The sequence below is a fragment of the Carcharhinus amblyrhynchos genome, chromosome 3 (assembly GCF_965287045.1).
Source record: "Carcharhinus amblyrhynchos chromosome 3, sCarAmb.v2.hapA, whole genome shotgun sequence".
In the NCBI taxonomy this organism is placed as follows: Eukaryota; Metazoa; Chordata; class Chondrichthyes; order Carcharhiniformes; family Carcharhinidae; genus Carcharhinus; species Carcharhinus amblyrhynchos.
The window spans coordinates 102,823,630-102,839,048 of NC_137326.1; the positions used below are offsets into that span (position 1 = coordinate 102,823,630).

At 37.3% G+C, this 15,419-nt stretch overlaps 1 protein-coding gene across 5 annotated transcripts in view; it reads right to left on the reverse strand.

Annotated features, from left to right (window-relative positions):
• Positions 1-1,320: 1,320 nt before the first annotated feature.
• Positions 1,321-15,419, reverse strand: part of tbl1xr1a (TBL1X/Y related 1a) — a 192,223-nt gene continuing 178,124 nt past the window's right edge. For all 5 annotated transcript variants that reach the window (XM_080185618.1, XM_080185616.1, XM_080185619.1 and 2 more), the window contains 6 exons: positions 14,720-14,841; positions 12,067-12,141; positions 9,467-9,594; positions 8,236-8,401; positions 7,821-7,922; positions 1,321-4,625 (listed from right to left, as the gene is read on the reverse strand). In XM_080185618.1, coding sequence (XP_080041744.1) covers positions 4,599-4,625; positions 7,821-7,922; positions 8,236-8,401; positions 9,467-9,594; positions 12,067-12,141; positions 14,720-14,841 — 620 coding nt within the window. In that variant the 3' untranslated portion in view covers positions 1,321-4,598. The remainder of the gene's footprint in view (positions 4,626-7,820; positions 7,923-8,235; positions 8,402-9,466; positions 9,595-12,066; positions 12,142-14,719; positions 14,842-15,419) is intronic.

A 15,419-nucleotide genomic window follows, 5' to 3' on the forward strand; every position in this document is an offset into this window, starting at 1 on the left:
AGAAGTCCACCTGATAACTGTTTGAAGTTATTCTAGACTGGCAATTCAGGAAGAGATCAGGTTGCTGAGTGGTCAGAAAACCCCATCAAGCAATAGCTGTCATTCTTGCTTGAATTCTTTGCATCAAAAATAGATTGCCTGAAATACATCAAATGTCATTTCAATAAAGCTGAGATTCTCAAAAGTATTTATACAGGTAATGGGTTTATTTAATTTAATTGGTTTAACTAAAATAGTATATAGGTAATGGGGTGCATCACTTTAGACAATACTTATTAAACCCTCATACTGCATCATTTTCCTGTGCTGCAAATAATTGGTTAATTTACAATTTACTGTCACTCAAGATCTTTACCTGTAAATTATTCTCATATTTCATAAGAATACAAGAGATGGATGCAGAAGTATACCATGCGGTCCTTCGAGTCCACTCTGCCATTCAAATAATCATAAGTGATCTTGGACTTCAATTCCATCTGCTTCTTCCACACCTCCCCCCTACCCCACCAATATCCCTTGATATCCTGTGATAAAAAAATTGTCTATCCCACCCTTAAATAAAATCCACAATGCAGCATCCACAACCCCTTATCCTGAGACTGTGCCCTCATGTTGTAGATTCCCCAGAAGAGGAAATAATCTCATTTGTCAAGCCCCTTCAGAATTTTGGATATTTTGATGAGATAATCTCTTCTAAATTCCAGAGAACATGACAAAATGTCCTCAGTCTTTCATCTAAGGCAGGGACTAAACTCATGAATTGCCTCCAATGCCAATAAATATGGAGACCAAAACAGCGCACAGTGCTTCAGAGGTGTGGTCTTCCAAAGTCCCATACACTTGTAGAAAGGCTTCTTTTCTTCTTAAACTCTTGTCTCCTTGCAATAAAAGCCAACGTGCAATTTCCCTTCTTAATTGTTTGATGTATCCAAGTTCCTTGTACTGTAAACCCGTGTTTCCCTGAACATCAAAACAGACCTAGATGGTAACATAATTTCCCAGGATCAGACAGTTTTAAATCAGTGACTCCAATGAATTTGAGGTAGCCATAAAAGGAAAGCATCCTTGTGATTACTTTACAAAGGAGCTGAACGTGTAGACAGAGTTATTTCAAGCATCTATATGGATAAAAATGAATCATAAAAAGGTTTATAAGCCTCAAAACAGAGTCGCCAAACATATTCTTCTATGGTAGTAATCCTCAAAGGGCAAAGAGGAACATTCACTGTTAAATTATTTTACAATCTCTATTTTAACATGCAAGAGTTAAATTTTACTTACCCAAAGCCAAATATACAAATCCAAAAAGACAACAAATAATGTAATATCAAAATATATTTTATTCTGGACCTCTTTCAGATCTGATGCAAATTATGGTTGTCAGATCAATACGATGCAAAGGGAAGCTGCAACAGAAGATGTGCCTTGGTGGTGATACTTGTACGGTGAGGTGGTGGAAGGAGGGTTGGGGAGAGGGGAAAAGGGGAAATCATTAATGTAATGTGGAACCTAAATACATTATCAGGTGATATTTACATGGTCCAGGACAGTATGGTACATCAAAAATCAGTCTTTTGAACAGGTACAAATAAAAACAGAACAATAAAGAGTTCAAAGAGTAGAAAAAAACTTTCATGGCCTGGTTTACAGGTTCACAATTTTTAAAATCTTAATTTGTGAGAACTGTAGAAATGATGCAGACATGTAAATCCAGTGCTAGAGTTGTAATACTAGCCCCTGAAATCATCCTTTTATGCTCTTCATTCTTGAGCACTGAATGCACCTAATGCTGTCTTCACCAACCTAAATACTTCACTTGCTTCAACTATCTAGTTTCATTTGCAGCCCTTCCTAAAACAGCAATTGCAATGGAACAAATGAGCAACAGTTTTATCAAGGTAAGCATCAATATTGACTTGAGCAAGGGGAGCAGCTTTTAATTCATATTGGAAATTATTATGCATTTTGTGTTAATGTGTAATAATGCCTGACTTCAGTTAGTTTAAACAATGTTATATATGTAATTTGTTATGATGATGATTTTGCTGTTTTGAGTCTCCCAAAGTTCTAGTAAATGTGAATAAAAGCCTCAGATTGATAAAGTATGGATGCCCTTAGAACAACTGGTAAGAATAGACACACATTTGAAAACAGAGTTGCCATCCATACAAAATCTGACTGATGTAAATACCCATTCAGATAAATTGCCATCTTTGGGTGAGAGGCTCTACTGCTACCCCATTTTTGGATTGCCATATTCAAGTGCAGTGTAGGTAACTGCCATCTTTTTTTCCATTTTCCAATCCAAAATATGAAATTAGATAATTGACTTAGGTCATCAAAATTGCTCTTACACCTCTACGCTCAACGTGTCAAAAAAAAACAGCAGATAGAAAGCTACTGACATCTTGTTTGCATTTTTAAAAATTGCTTCTGGCCTATTTACCACTGCATTGTGAGCTCTCGAATGTTGTGTCATCGACATATATGTTTTAAAAGATTTAAATGAAAGGTTTTAACTTCTCAATAAAAACTGGCTAGGGCTCACTCATCTAAATATTAATTCTTTAGGGCAACATACAGTAGTGGATGCTTTATGCATCATTTTAATAGGGGGCGGGGGATGCAAGGGCTTTAATTTAACCTGGATTTCCCAACAAACTTGCAAAGAGCAGAGCTTGAAAGAATGATAAAACCAGTCTCATTTGTTACCTTAATATGAAGCAATTTAACAAAAGGCTAGTAAATAACATAACCAATGAGTTTTCTCTTACAAATGTGATAAAGCTGCCTAATAATTTATCTACATTTGACAAATAGCCCATAATAAACATCTAGGAGCCTTTCTGAACTGGTTGGTCAACTTCAGTGATGCAGACACTATGGAACATCTGCAAATATAGCAGCTATTTGATTATGCCATGTTACCTATGATCAGTTCTAAATGTGATTAACAGACGATACTCCAAGGACAAAAAATCCAACACTTGTGCAGCAATTCTTCTTACTCATACTTCTATTTAAAACAAAAAAGCAACTGACCTTGCATTTTTAATGAGTTGGAAAACAGATCAAGTTTGAAGTGGTGGTATAAAGTCTTTGCAACAGTAACTTCATTTCATTGATCTGTCGTTGCATGGGATATGGGAAATAGAAGAATACCTTTGTTAGACTAACATTTTACAATGCATTAAATCCAAGGATTTGAAACCTCAAACGTCATTTCTTCGTGTGAAAAAGTAATTGAGTGTCTTGTAGCAGAAATATTTGTTTAACCACTTCATCATCTGAAGAAGGGTCCCCTGAGGTTTAAAAGCTCAGATATGCTATACTTTATAGAATATACTTTTATTCTAAAAAAAGCTATTGCAATTATACTACCTGTACTTTACTGAACAATGCAGCAAGTGCAAGTACTTTAGAGGGCTGAGCCAAGATGAACCCATGTGTAATACATGAGCACCAAGGAAAGAAAATTAAAGCAAAGTCAACCCTTACCTTAGCATTAACATAAACATATGCCTGCATGATTTCTGCTCAGTGGCAGAGGGAGGGGGAGGGAGGTTTATCTCATTGCACTTGGATAGGTTTTTAAAAACATTGCTTACGAGACATCAGTCCTTAATACTGGAATCTTGCTGTGAAATTTATGCCTGTAGTTCTACCAAAGAATAAGTAGAGTAACAGCAATAATCCTCTGTCCAGAAAAGTTATCTTTCAAAATTCTATAAGCTGCTCTATCAATAGTGCACAATCCAACCATATGCAAACTATGGTCTTAAAGCAATGGGATGCATCCCTGCATCGATTCTCTTTCTTTGTGCCCATTTGTTTAATTCTCATAAATCGGCAGAATCATGTCCCCATTAAGAAACTACTACATTTTAGCCACATCACCTGTAAACCACAGCTTGTTACCTATGACTGATGTAGAATGAAACTAATTTTATGTCAAATTTTGGAGCAGTTTTATGTTTTCCCACATATTAGGTTGTGAGCCACAAAATGTACCAAAAACATACCAAATACACTGTTATTTTGCTTATAGTATCCATAAAAAAGTTTTTTTCTAGTTGTGTGTTAAGTGTCAGTAGGAAAAAAAACAAGATAAACAAGATACAGTCACTCTCCTACATCATGCAACTGTAAACTAAAGTGATAAAACAATGTTTAAAACAAGGGAACAAACTATTTGCTGCTGATTGAAAGAAGCTGATATGTCTGCACACAGATCTGCTGAACTGCTGACAAGATAACTCATTCTACATAGACTCTGGACCAAAAAAATAAAAGATATTTTTGTCCTCTGATATTATCTTTCCATTTTGGTACACATATGGTCTCATGTCAAGTTTTTTCAAGTTGTTTTAAACCTTCCAGAAAGGTTGACTTTTCTTTGTGGGTGGAGCTTCCAGCATTAAGCAGTCAAGGTACTCTTCACATCAGGGCTCAGTTGTCCTGGGTTTTGCATTCTGACTTGTTTTGGCTGTAGTGGACTGGCCATGGTTCAAGTGAGACTGTAGCAGTGCATGGGGCAGGGACAGTCGTTTTGGCTATGTACACATTCATTGTCGGTCCATGGCTTCCAGCTAGCAGCGCTATTTCCGCAGGTCTAACACACAAACCTTTTAAGAGAAAATATATCATGTAAATTCACTCTGCAGCTTTATTAAATCACTCCACATTCTCCATTAGCATACGTGCCCCTATGAATGAGACTTTTATTTGTGCAAATACCCACCCAGTACTTTGAAACACATTTACACAAATACTAATTTATAACCCTAAATAACTTGCAAGTGAAACTTTTTTCACAATTAAATAAGAACCGATCAAAGCAGTAGTCCAACACACAAGGATAGAGTTGAAATCCAGCCTAGATTGATAATTTCCAATTTTCCCTCAAGTGCAGCATTCAGGCATGGATTGGGGTTGCGCAATTTCACCCCACTTCCCAGTGGGCAGGATCCAAAGCATGAGAACCCCAAACAGAAAGATCAAATGCATGGTTAAATTATCATGGAGAGTTAAAGCACATTCCATCACGCAAACCAGCCTCTCAATCATTGACTCTCTATATTTCCCACTGCATTGGCAAAGCAGCCAGCATAATTCCATGCACTCTTGACAGAATCTCTTCCACTTCTTCCGTTGGGAAAAAGATACAGAAGTCTAAGGTCACGTGCCAACCAACTTAAGAATAGTTTCTTCCCTACTGCATCAGATTTTTGAATGGACCTGACTTACATTAAGTTGATCTTTCTCTACGCACTAGCTATGACTGCAACACCATGGAGGAAACAGGTCAGACAGTTCAAGAGACAAAACTGGAAGATAGCAGCAACCGGTTCAGGTCCAGAACAATAGGCAAAAATCATCTGGTGAATAGACAGATTACATGGGCAGAAACTAACAGATATCTTGGCCATAAGGAGAACTTCCCCCTTATTCTGTCTGCCATGTATTGAATTGATGAACAAAATATACTCAAAATCTTAATGATATAAACAAATGCTACATCTAATTGAACAGTCAGTCACAGATGTAAAATATCACTAGATGAATCATCTTACCAAATACTACAGCAATCTGCAAAGAAAGGCTCAAGTTGTCCTCTGTTTAAAAAAAAGTACTTCTCCAATGCTGTGTTCACTGATAGCCCAGTGATTTATTGGGTAACAGCACTGTTTCCCAGTCAGTGCCAAGTTCCTGACAGTTTTCTGGCCAAATGCACTGGGTCCCAGGTTTCCCCAATTCCCTTATGGTTCAATGACTAAAACACCTATGGTGCAGGAGGGTGTCTAATCCTTGTTGGATTCCATTTTTTTTTAAATTCTTGTACACTGATAGGAAAATGGAACACGGCAACGTATCTTCAACATCCCAGCATCAAACAACATACTATAGATTGGATACTTGGCTTGCAGATCATTAGAAGTATTTTTCAAATGCAGCACAACAAACCAACTCCACCCAAATATATAGCTTGAAATCCTTATCGAGTTAAGCAAACCAACAAATCTATCATTTAATTTTGTGTGATAATTTTATTTCCTTTACTAACTTACCTGTAAAATATTTGAACTCAAATAAATTTAAGAAAGGATAGAAAGAAAACTTTCAGTAATTCTCAGATTAGTTTTACGTTTAAAAACATTAATATGAACTTCAAGAATAGTCAGTAGGTGGAGACACTGTACTAAAAATGAATTCTCTAGTTGTAGACTGCACAAATTATATAGATCAAGATGCCACAGAAGTCTGATCGTATGTACTTAAATTTACTATGCAAAATCAATTTCTAGTATCAAACTCAACTTTGATTACTCATCTCTTTGTACAGTATATACTATTAATGTACTGTACGGACAAAGACCAAATACAACTTTTAGCTGAGAGCAGATTAGGGAAGAGAACAATTGGCATAGATGGAATATGGTCCTCTCTTATGGTCATGCATTCTATCCTTACTCTAGAACATAAGAAATAGGAGCAGGAGTAGGCCATCCAGCCCTTCAAGCCTGCCCCGCCATTCAATAAGATCATGGCTGATCTGTCGCTGCTCAGTTCCACTTTCTCGCCCTCTCCCCATAACCCTTAATCCCCTCTCCTATCAAAAACCCATCAACCCGCGTCTTAAAAATATTTAGCGAGGCAGCCTCCACCACTTCAACGGGCAGAGAATTCCAGAGATTCACCACCCTTTGAGTGAAGAAGTTCCTCCTCAACTCCGTTCTAAACCGCCCCCCTTTTATCTTGAGGCTGTGCCCCCTAGTCCTACTGTCTTTTTTGAGCGGGAAGAGTCTTTCCACCTCTATCCTATCCATCCCATTCATCATCTTATTCTTGTGTAAATATTCAGACTACACAATGTTTTAGTACAAATGAGGAGTTAAGGTAGTTACCTCACAGACAGGAGAATATAATTAGTGTGATGTGCACACATGTGCTAACCATAACCCATTTAATTTGAAAACAGGAACATATTTTGGAAAAAGTTGACAGCAAGATTTTTACTACATTCCACACAAACCCACGGATTATTTGTTTAAAAACGCATTTCTAACTTGTGTTATTAAACATCAGGGGAAAAAAAAAATTCTATTTCTGATTTAAAAGTAAAGTTCATTTATTAGTCACAAGTCACCTCACTATAAGAAGGATGTGGAAGCATTGGAGAGAGTGCAGAGGAGATTTACCAGGATGCTGCCTGGTTTGGAGGGTGGCCCTTATGAGGAAAGGTTGAGGAAGCTGGGGCTTTTCTCTTTAGAACGGAGCAGGATAAGAAGCGACTTAATAGAGGTTTATAAGATGATGAGGGGGATAGATAGAGTGGACATGCAGAGATTATTTCCTCGGGTGGATGTAGCTGTTACTTGGGGGCATAACTATAAAGGTTCATGGTGGGAGATATAGAAGGGATGTCCAAGGATGTCCGATTCTTTACTCAGAGTGTAGTTGGGGCACTGCCTGCCGTGATAATGGAGTCAGACACTTGAGGAACTTTCAAGCAGTTATTGGATAGGCACATGGAGCACACCAGAATGATAGGGAGTGGGATAGCTTGATCTTGGGTTTGGACATAGGTCAGCACAACATTGAAGGCCAAAGGGCCTGTACTGTGCTGTACTATTCTATGTTCTATGGTTTACATTAACACTGCAATGAAGTTACGGTGAAATTCTCCCTGTGAAATTTTGAATCAACTCCAAGAATTGTTTGAAAATTAGTCAAAATTAACCTTCTAATAAATATATACGCTAATTTGATTAACCCTAAATTCTGCTAACATATAGGTGCATATCATTTGTGATACTTACTGAACCATCTGATGCACTTGCACCCACTTTATCCCCAGCTGCATTCCAACACACTTCAAAGATTCCTCCTGTTCCCCTGTAGCTATGGACAAGAGCACCTGTCTGTAAAGAAACCATTTTACTTCAATTACCAGAAATAAGACAGATCATTAAAATTTGAATATAAAGTAGATGGTGCAATGTGTATTTCTGTAAAGAGCAATCCAATTGTACACTTGCACTAACAGATAGGGAGAGAAGATAGTTAAAGCTACCATTTTCTCAGTGATGAGAAATATAACACGCAGTCGTATATACAGAAGTTATTACTTTTGTATGTTATAAACAGCCTTCCAATGCAATTCTCTGGCATAGACGAGTAGTAAGATTGAGAAAAGAGAAATTTAACATGACTTCAACAGATGAAAGTACTTACTTGAGTGTTCCAGATATGAACACACTTGTCAAAGGAGCCGCTAGCCAGGTACCTGCCATCTGGGCTGAACGCTACACTGTATACAGGTTCCTGGTGTTTGGTCAAAGTGTGGATGCAGATACCTCGGTCCACATCCCATAGTCGTACAGTAGAATCAAATGATGCACTGTAGAAAAAAATTCCAAAGTCTCGGAGCGTATTTGAAAATCACCAGCACTAACTTTCATCAGAAGTCAAAAAATACTTTCAATGTAAGATAGGCTCTCTATCCAATTAAAGAACAGTCATTAACAAATAACTCCATATGATTCAGACTGAAATAGTTTCTTGGGTCTGAATCCTGTCAATAGCCATCACATCAAGCTGTAAAACTCAATACCATATTGATGGTGTACATTTATTATAATCTTGAATCATTCCAGCTTTTTAACAAGTTTACCGATTCTCAAAACTTCTCTTTTTCATAAAGGGTATGGGGAAAAAAACTGGAGCAGGTTACTGAGTTGGATGATCAGCCCTGATCATAACAACTGACAGAGCAGACAAGAAGGGCTGAAAGGTCTATTCCTGCTCCTATTTCCTATGTTTTTATTTTTCTTCTCCAATTTGTAGTCCCTAAAACAATAATTGGCAGTTAAGGAGAGAGAGAGAAAAATTCCTATAGTGAGGCTTCAGGAGCCAGCCTGTAAACAGGTGGCCACTGCCATCATCCAGTACTACCTGGCTGGTTGCCCTTAGCTGCATCAACTTGCTTCATGAACAACCCTGTAACCTTAATGAAAAGTAAATCTTGCCTCAATGCACTGTAATGTGTAGAACATTGTCTTAATCGTATAAAATGCAAAAAATAAATCTCCCCTTACTCATACCCCATAGCTGTGAACAGATTTTATCACAAAATATTCTGGGAACCATAATTCTACAAAAACTAAAACCACAAATCCAGTGATCCAAGAATTAACTTCAGCAATCGGATGGGTGGGTTTTTGTGATATTTCCTGGTTAGTAAAGGCTGACCCTGAAAAACAGACTCTTGGATTTAATTGCTAGACTTTCTGATGGTCACACATTTCCAATTTTATGATTTGTTCACATTTAGTCAACTATTTTAGTAGAAACTTAAATTATTAATATTTACTTAAGCAAACTGATGTTTTTTCTCCCTGTGAGAAAGAAGTAATAAATATTCAGAGTCAGGAGTTCTAATTTTCTAGATAAAATTTTTTCATACCTTGCTAACATAAGATTGGCATTTGGATTGTTAGTACCAGGTCCTGTTGGACTCCACTTGATGGTATAGATTTCTTTATTGTGCGCTTGTAAATCATGAACACATGCATCTTGCTTCATACTCCAGATCTATATTAAAAATAAAATTGCTTGAAAACCTACATATGGAAATATTCATCTACAAATTCATCAATTGCACTAAGCTCACGAATGCATCATAATAAGTACATTAATGGATAACATTTTAAAGGGAAAATCTACTTCTAAAAAAGTTTAATTAAAATAAAGAAAAGGCTATTCTACTCAAAGTCCATGTTCTCTTCGATTAATGAAACAATTTTCCCATTTATCACCCAAAAGAGTGCTCAACCAAAAGTTAAATTTCCTGAATGAATTTGTATAAACTTTAACCTTTCCGTACCCCAGATTAGCATTTTGAGAAGTCCAGGATGCAATTTTGCAATCTAACTTTTTTTAATCCTACATCAGTTGAATTCCACAAATGGCCAGCGATCGGGAAGCCAGCCGTGCGGGGCTGTTGCACATGCACTGATCTCAACGCTAGCAGATTGGCATATGCGCAGTGGCCCACTGAGTGCAATGCTGCCGGCCTCTCCAGCAGGAATAGGCCTGCCCCCTGATTTTTCATGCTACTGCACTTTTGTGATACACAGAGTGTGGGAGAATCATTTTGAAAATTCCGCTGAAAAAACCAGCAGGATTTACTCCAGTTTTTACGCAAATTCAACATTTTGAATTTTTGGGAGAATAGCCCCCGAGAACTTGAAGAAAGTTTCAAGAAGGCATTGAAAAGGTAGAAAGGGAAGTAGCAAGGTAAAGTGATTCTGGAGAAAATTATAAGCACTGAAAGACTATCTTCTAACGACAGATCATAGAAAGCAGGACTTTGGTGTTAGCAATGAAGAGGATACCTGCAGGGACACATGGCTGGTCACAATTGTTCAGACAGGATTGAACAACTTCATGAAAGGACTTAAAGAAGTCCAAAAGATTTATTGAGGACAAGGAAAATCAGTGAAGTTTAAAAGACATGGATAACAAATATACAGCGAAGAGCACAAGCTACAATTCTGTATAATTAAGTCTATGAAAGACTGGGCAGAGGCCAGTCAGGAGACAATTTAAAGATGAAGGCACAGGCACTGAAGAGGTATGGTGTTAGAAGGCTATAAAAAGGTGGAAGGAAGTGGTCTTGCCAACGTTCACAAATACAGAAAGCATATTAGCTTGGAATCAACCAGCCCTTCTGACTTAGGCTGAGGGAACAGTGCAAATTCTGAACTAGAAAGTAAAAGTACTGATGGAAGTTGAAAGTGGAATTTCAAGATTGTCGATGCTGAATGCAGAAAGATTAAGTTGGCATTGTCTGTAAACAAACAAGTTTAGTCTACGGTTGCTAATAGCTAGGGACAGTGTGAACAATAATTACGGGAAAAACCAAGTGTACAACCTCGGATATCTGAGAGCTTCTCATCCTAAGAACCCTGCATCTACACAATAAGAAGCGCTGATGCAAGGTGGCGGCTTATCACCACCTTCTCGGGGCAGTTAGGGATGGGCAATAAACACTAGTCTCGCCAGCAATGTCCACATCCCATTAATGAATAACAAAAAGTAGTTGCATGGGGGCAGGAAAAGAAACTAATAGTTAGCTCATTTGAGACAAATATGAACAGAAGCACAAAGTACGATGCTGTGAAAACAAGCAACTGTAAAGCAGTTAATCTAATTTCAGTCTTTCAATGTTCTAAACTGGTTAGCTGTGTCCACAAACCAAGATTCCCAGCAATGTTTGGCTGCCATAACCTATATAATTCACAAATGCGTTGAGGACTATTAAGGAAAAGAGAATGTTTTCATCTCTGAACCATGTCACTGACAACACTGTGCCTTAAAAGGGGAGGTGTACAAAATTATGAAAGTAGATATAGAGTTCGATAGGTAGGACCTATTTCCCTTAGCAGACAATTACTTAAAAAAATAGATTTAATGTAATAGGGCATAGAATTAGTGGGGAGTTGAGGAGAATTTTTTGTTAAGCAGAGGGCGGTGGAAGTCTGAAACTCACTGTCTGAAAGGGGGCTGGGGGCAGAAACTTGCATCCCATTTAAAAAGTACTTGGATATACACTTGAAATTCTGTAACCTAGAAAGCCATGGCCCAACAGCTGGAAAGTGGGATTGAGCAGATAGCTCGTTTTCAGTTAATACAGACGTGATGGGCTGAATGGTGTCATCCTGCCACAAATTTCGCTAATCCTTTTTAAGCAACTATCATAGATAAAGTCAATACCTGAAACTCAGGTCTTGTACACAGAAGTCAAAAAGCTGGTATTAATTGTAAAAGCAATTGAGCTTTAGGAAAATTGAGTCTTGCCTTTCCTCATCTGATTTAATTTGTTTTTCATTTTTTTCAATCACCCAAAGTTAAATCTTTAAAACATCAACCATCATTATAGTTGACCCCAACCTTTTGGTTTCTACATTAAATCTTCATTTTTTTCAGCTGTGACAGATTTTTTCATGCAGTATTTAATCCATAACAAATTAGATGCAGCAACAAAAATGAAACATTAATTACCTTTAAGGTCATGTCATCAGAACAAGATGCGAGTAGATTCCCAGTTGGATCCCACTTGATTGCATTCACTTCATTCTGAAAACAGGTCATTAAAAATAAATAAGATACCCCCTTCATATCAGGAGCAAGAGTAAACTCTTGACATTCAACATCTAAATAGAATATGTTCTTGCATGTTAGAACATCAACAAGAAATATCAAATCTAAACCACAGGATTATCAGCACTGGTAACAGATTATGTATTAGTATTTTGCTTTGCTTATTTCAAATGCCAGTCAATATTAACACAAAATTATAACATCAATTCTGAAGCAAAGGGGCAAAAGTAGAGATATGCTACTGAAACCTCAACTAGTACAGAAAACATGATATCGTAGTCAAAACTTAAAACTAAAACATAAAAAAACCTTGCAAATTGTGGGGGGGGGGGGGGGGGGGAGAATATAAAATGAACAAGCATGCAAATAACATAGCAAAAAGAAACCATAGCTAAAAATGCAATTTATCTTTTGTTTTATCCAATACAAAATTATATTTGCTATTTTTACTGGTTGTGCACCATTTTCATATGAACAACACATTGGACACTCTTGGATTGGTGCAAATTTATGACAATGTTCAAGAGAATAAATCATGTATTTAAAAAGTGTCGCTTAAAAGTATTAATTTAAATGCATTCACATTTTTCAACCTAAACCAACAAGTCAATATTTCCTATTCCATAACTTTACGAAGATATAGTTTTTAACATTACCAAATAGCCAAAGGAATCACGAATGTGAGAAAAATTATTCACTGAGTTTGATAAACTGAATTGGTATTACTGAATTGAGCAGTTTAGTCCAAGCACAAAATATTTGGTTTTATACACATAACATATTCAGAGTATGTCAGGCATAGTTAAGGGTCACCTGCTAAATTTGGTGAAAATTCATACATAAATATTTTCTTGATTTTACAAATACTCAAATTTGAGAAAAAACAGAAGCCTGCGAAGTACAAAATCTAATCAAGTTTGAAATTACATACAGATTTAGACAAAAGCATAATTTACTCTTGCTACAAAATTTCTTTCCGTGCTTTGTTTCTTCTCTGATATCCCATGACACCTAATATTCTGTGACTGCAAGAGTGCGAAAGGCAATCTATTGTTGACTTCTGCCAATTGGCGCAGAACCTCATAATTTAAGCCTGTGAATTCATTGTATGGGAAATAGTGAATGGAAACAAGCACCCTTCCCATTATGGCAAAATTATATATATGCTGCTGAATCATCAAAATAAAATTCCTCTATCGGAATAAAGTGACTGTGCTTTAACGTAATGACCTAAACTTATTAATGTGAAGAAAATTCAAAACCATTTTAAACTATGATTCCATTGTGTTGAAAATGCAAAGTAGAAGGCCATACAATAATTCCTCACTCAACATTGTAATTGCATTCTGGAAAGGTGTAACTTTAAATGACACAAGTCAGAAGCGGGAGAGGGCATTCCAAAATGGTTTTGATTATGTCACGCAACCTTGCATCACACACGTGACAATCTTAATGTAAATCTTCAATGCTAAACGAGAATACCAGCCCCATCAAGAATACAACGTTAAACCAAACAACTTAAATGGAGCAACTTAAAACAGAGGACTCACTGTATATATTAAAGGCAAAGGAAAAGGCTGTATTAGTATAATGTTATGGCTATCACTTACAGGAATAAACAATTTATAACCATTTCTCACCCCCCCACCACAACCACAGAGGTTAATGCTTTAATCAGTTTAACATCTTTATTCACATTTTAGGTGCAATGTGAAACTGCTACTGCTCTTAAGTGGGAAAGTAAAAATTTCACGCTTGTCCTTGATTGAAGCTAACATTCAAGTTTTGATTAGAAATTACGTTTACCAATTTGGCCCGATTCTCTGACCTCACCTGAAGCTGGGATTCTCTGGTCCCGCTGCAGTGAGTGGAGTTTTGGCCGAGGGTCAAATTCTCCATTCTTGCCGACAGCAAAGCCAAATGAGACCGGAGAATCCGAGCCATGGATGATCAATTCACCTCATCCATTTGAAGACAGCAGATGCATGATTAGAGAAAAGCAGTCACTTGAGGTGAAAAGCATTACGAAATAAATGATTTTCAATGATACATCCAAACACAAATGACAAATTATCAATCTGACAATTTTTTCTAGCTGGATATTTAAAAAATAAATAAGAAATAGGTTAACATAGATGAAAAGGTTGCAATGGTCAAAAGTTCTACTTTCCCACCCGCATTCACTCCTTACATCTCATAAGGCACAAACTGATCCTTAAAATTGATTTCGTAAATTTTTCCAATTCTTCATCAGTGGACATTTGGCTTAACAGAGCAAGCAGCGGCAAATTTTGGTGACAATTTCCAAGCTGAAATCCATATCCATTCAGACAGGGATCATTGGGTAACAGTAATTCGCTCTGACTCTAGTCCACATGATGAAAACTACTGCACCACTTTTGTCACTTCAGCTAAGGTCACCTTTCTCTGCATGGATCAAAGAGTAAACCAAAGCCTCGTGCTCTAAATGGATCATTACATCAGTTATACACTTTGCCATCAGGAAAAACAATGATTAGTACATAACATCTGTCCAGTTCTGAATAGTCATTACCGTGTGTCCCTGGAATGTCTTGATGGGCCTGTCTGCACCTAGTTTACAGACATGGATGCACATGTCTGTGCTGCAAGAGGCAAATGTGTTGTTGCTTTGCCAGTCAACATCCAGTGCTGGAGCTGTAAATACACAATAGAGAAGTGGGAAATAATTGACTCTTGATAATGAGTACACACCGCAATCCCAACAGAAGTAAATTTTTGCACAATCTACCACATTTCAAAATGATGAAATTGTTTTCAAAAGCAGATATATTTTAAAAAACATTTTGAACTAGAAATGCATCAATGCTTATGGTAATGCCCAAGAGTAATATTTGGAACAAAAAACTCTGAATTCAATCTAGCTGGTTCGAAAATTAACAGACCCCATTTGCCCAACGTTTCAAATATCTAACTGTGCCACAAGAAGACTATGAAACATATTTGGGGGCAGCACAGTGGTTAGCACTGCTGCCTCACAGTGCCAGAGACCTGGATTCAATTCCCGCTTAAGGTCACTGTGTGGAGTTTCCACATTCTCCCCAACTCTGCGTGGGTTTCCTCCAGGTGCACTGGTTTCCTCCCACAAATCAAAGATGTACAGGTTAGGCTGATTGACCCTGCCTAATTGCCCCTTAGTCTCCAGGGAGGTGTAGGTTAGGGGAATTAGCGGGGCAAATTTATCAGGTTTGGGGGATAGTGCCTAGGTGGAATTG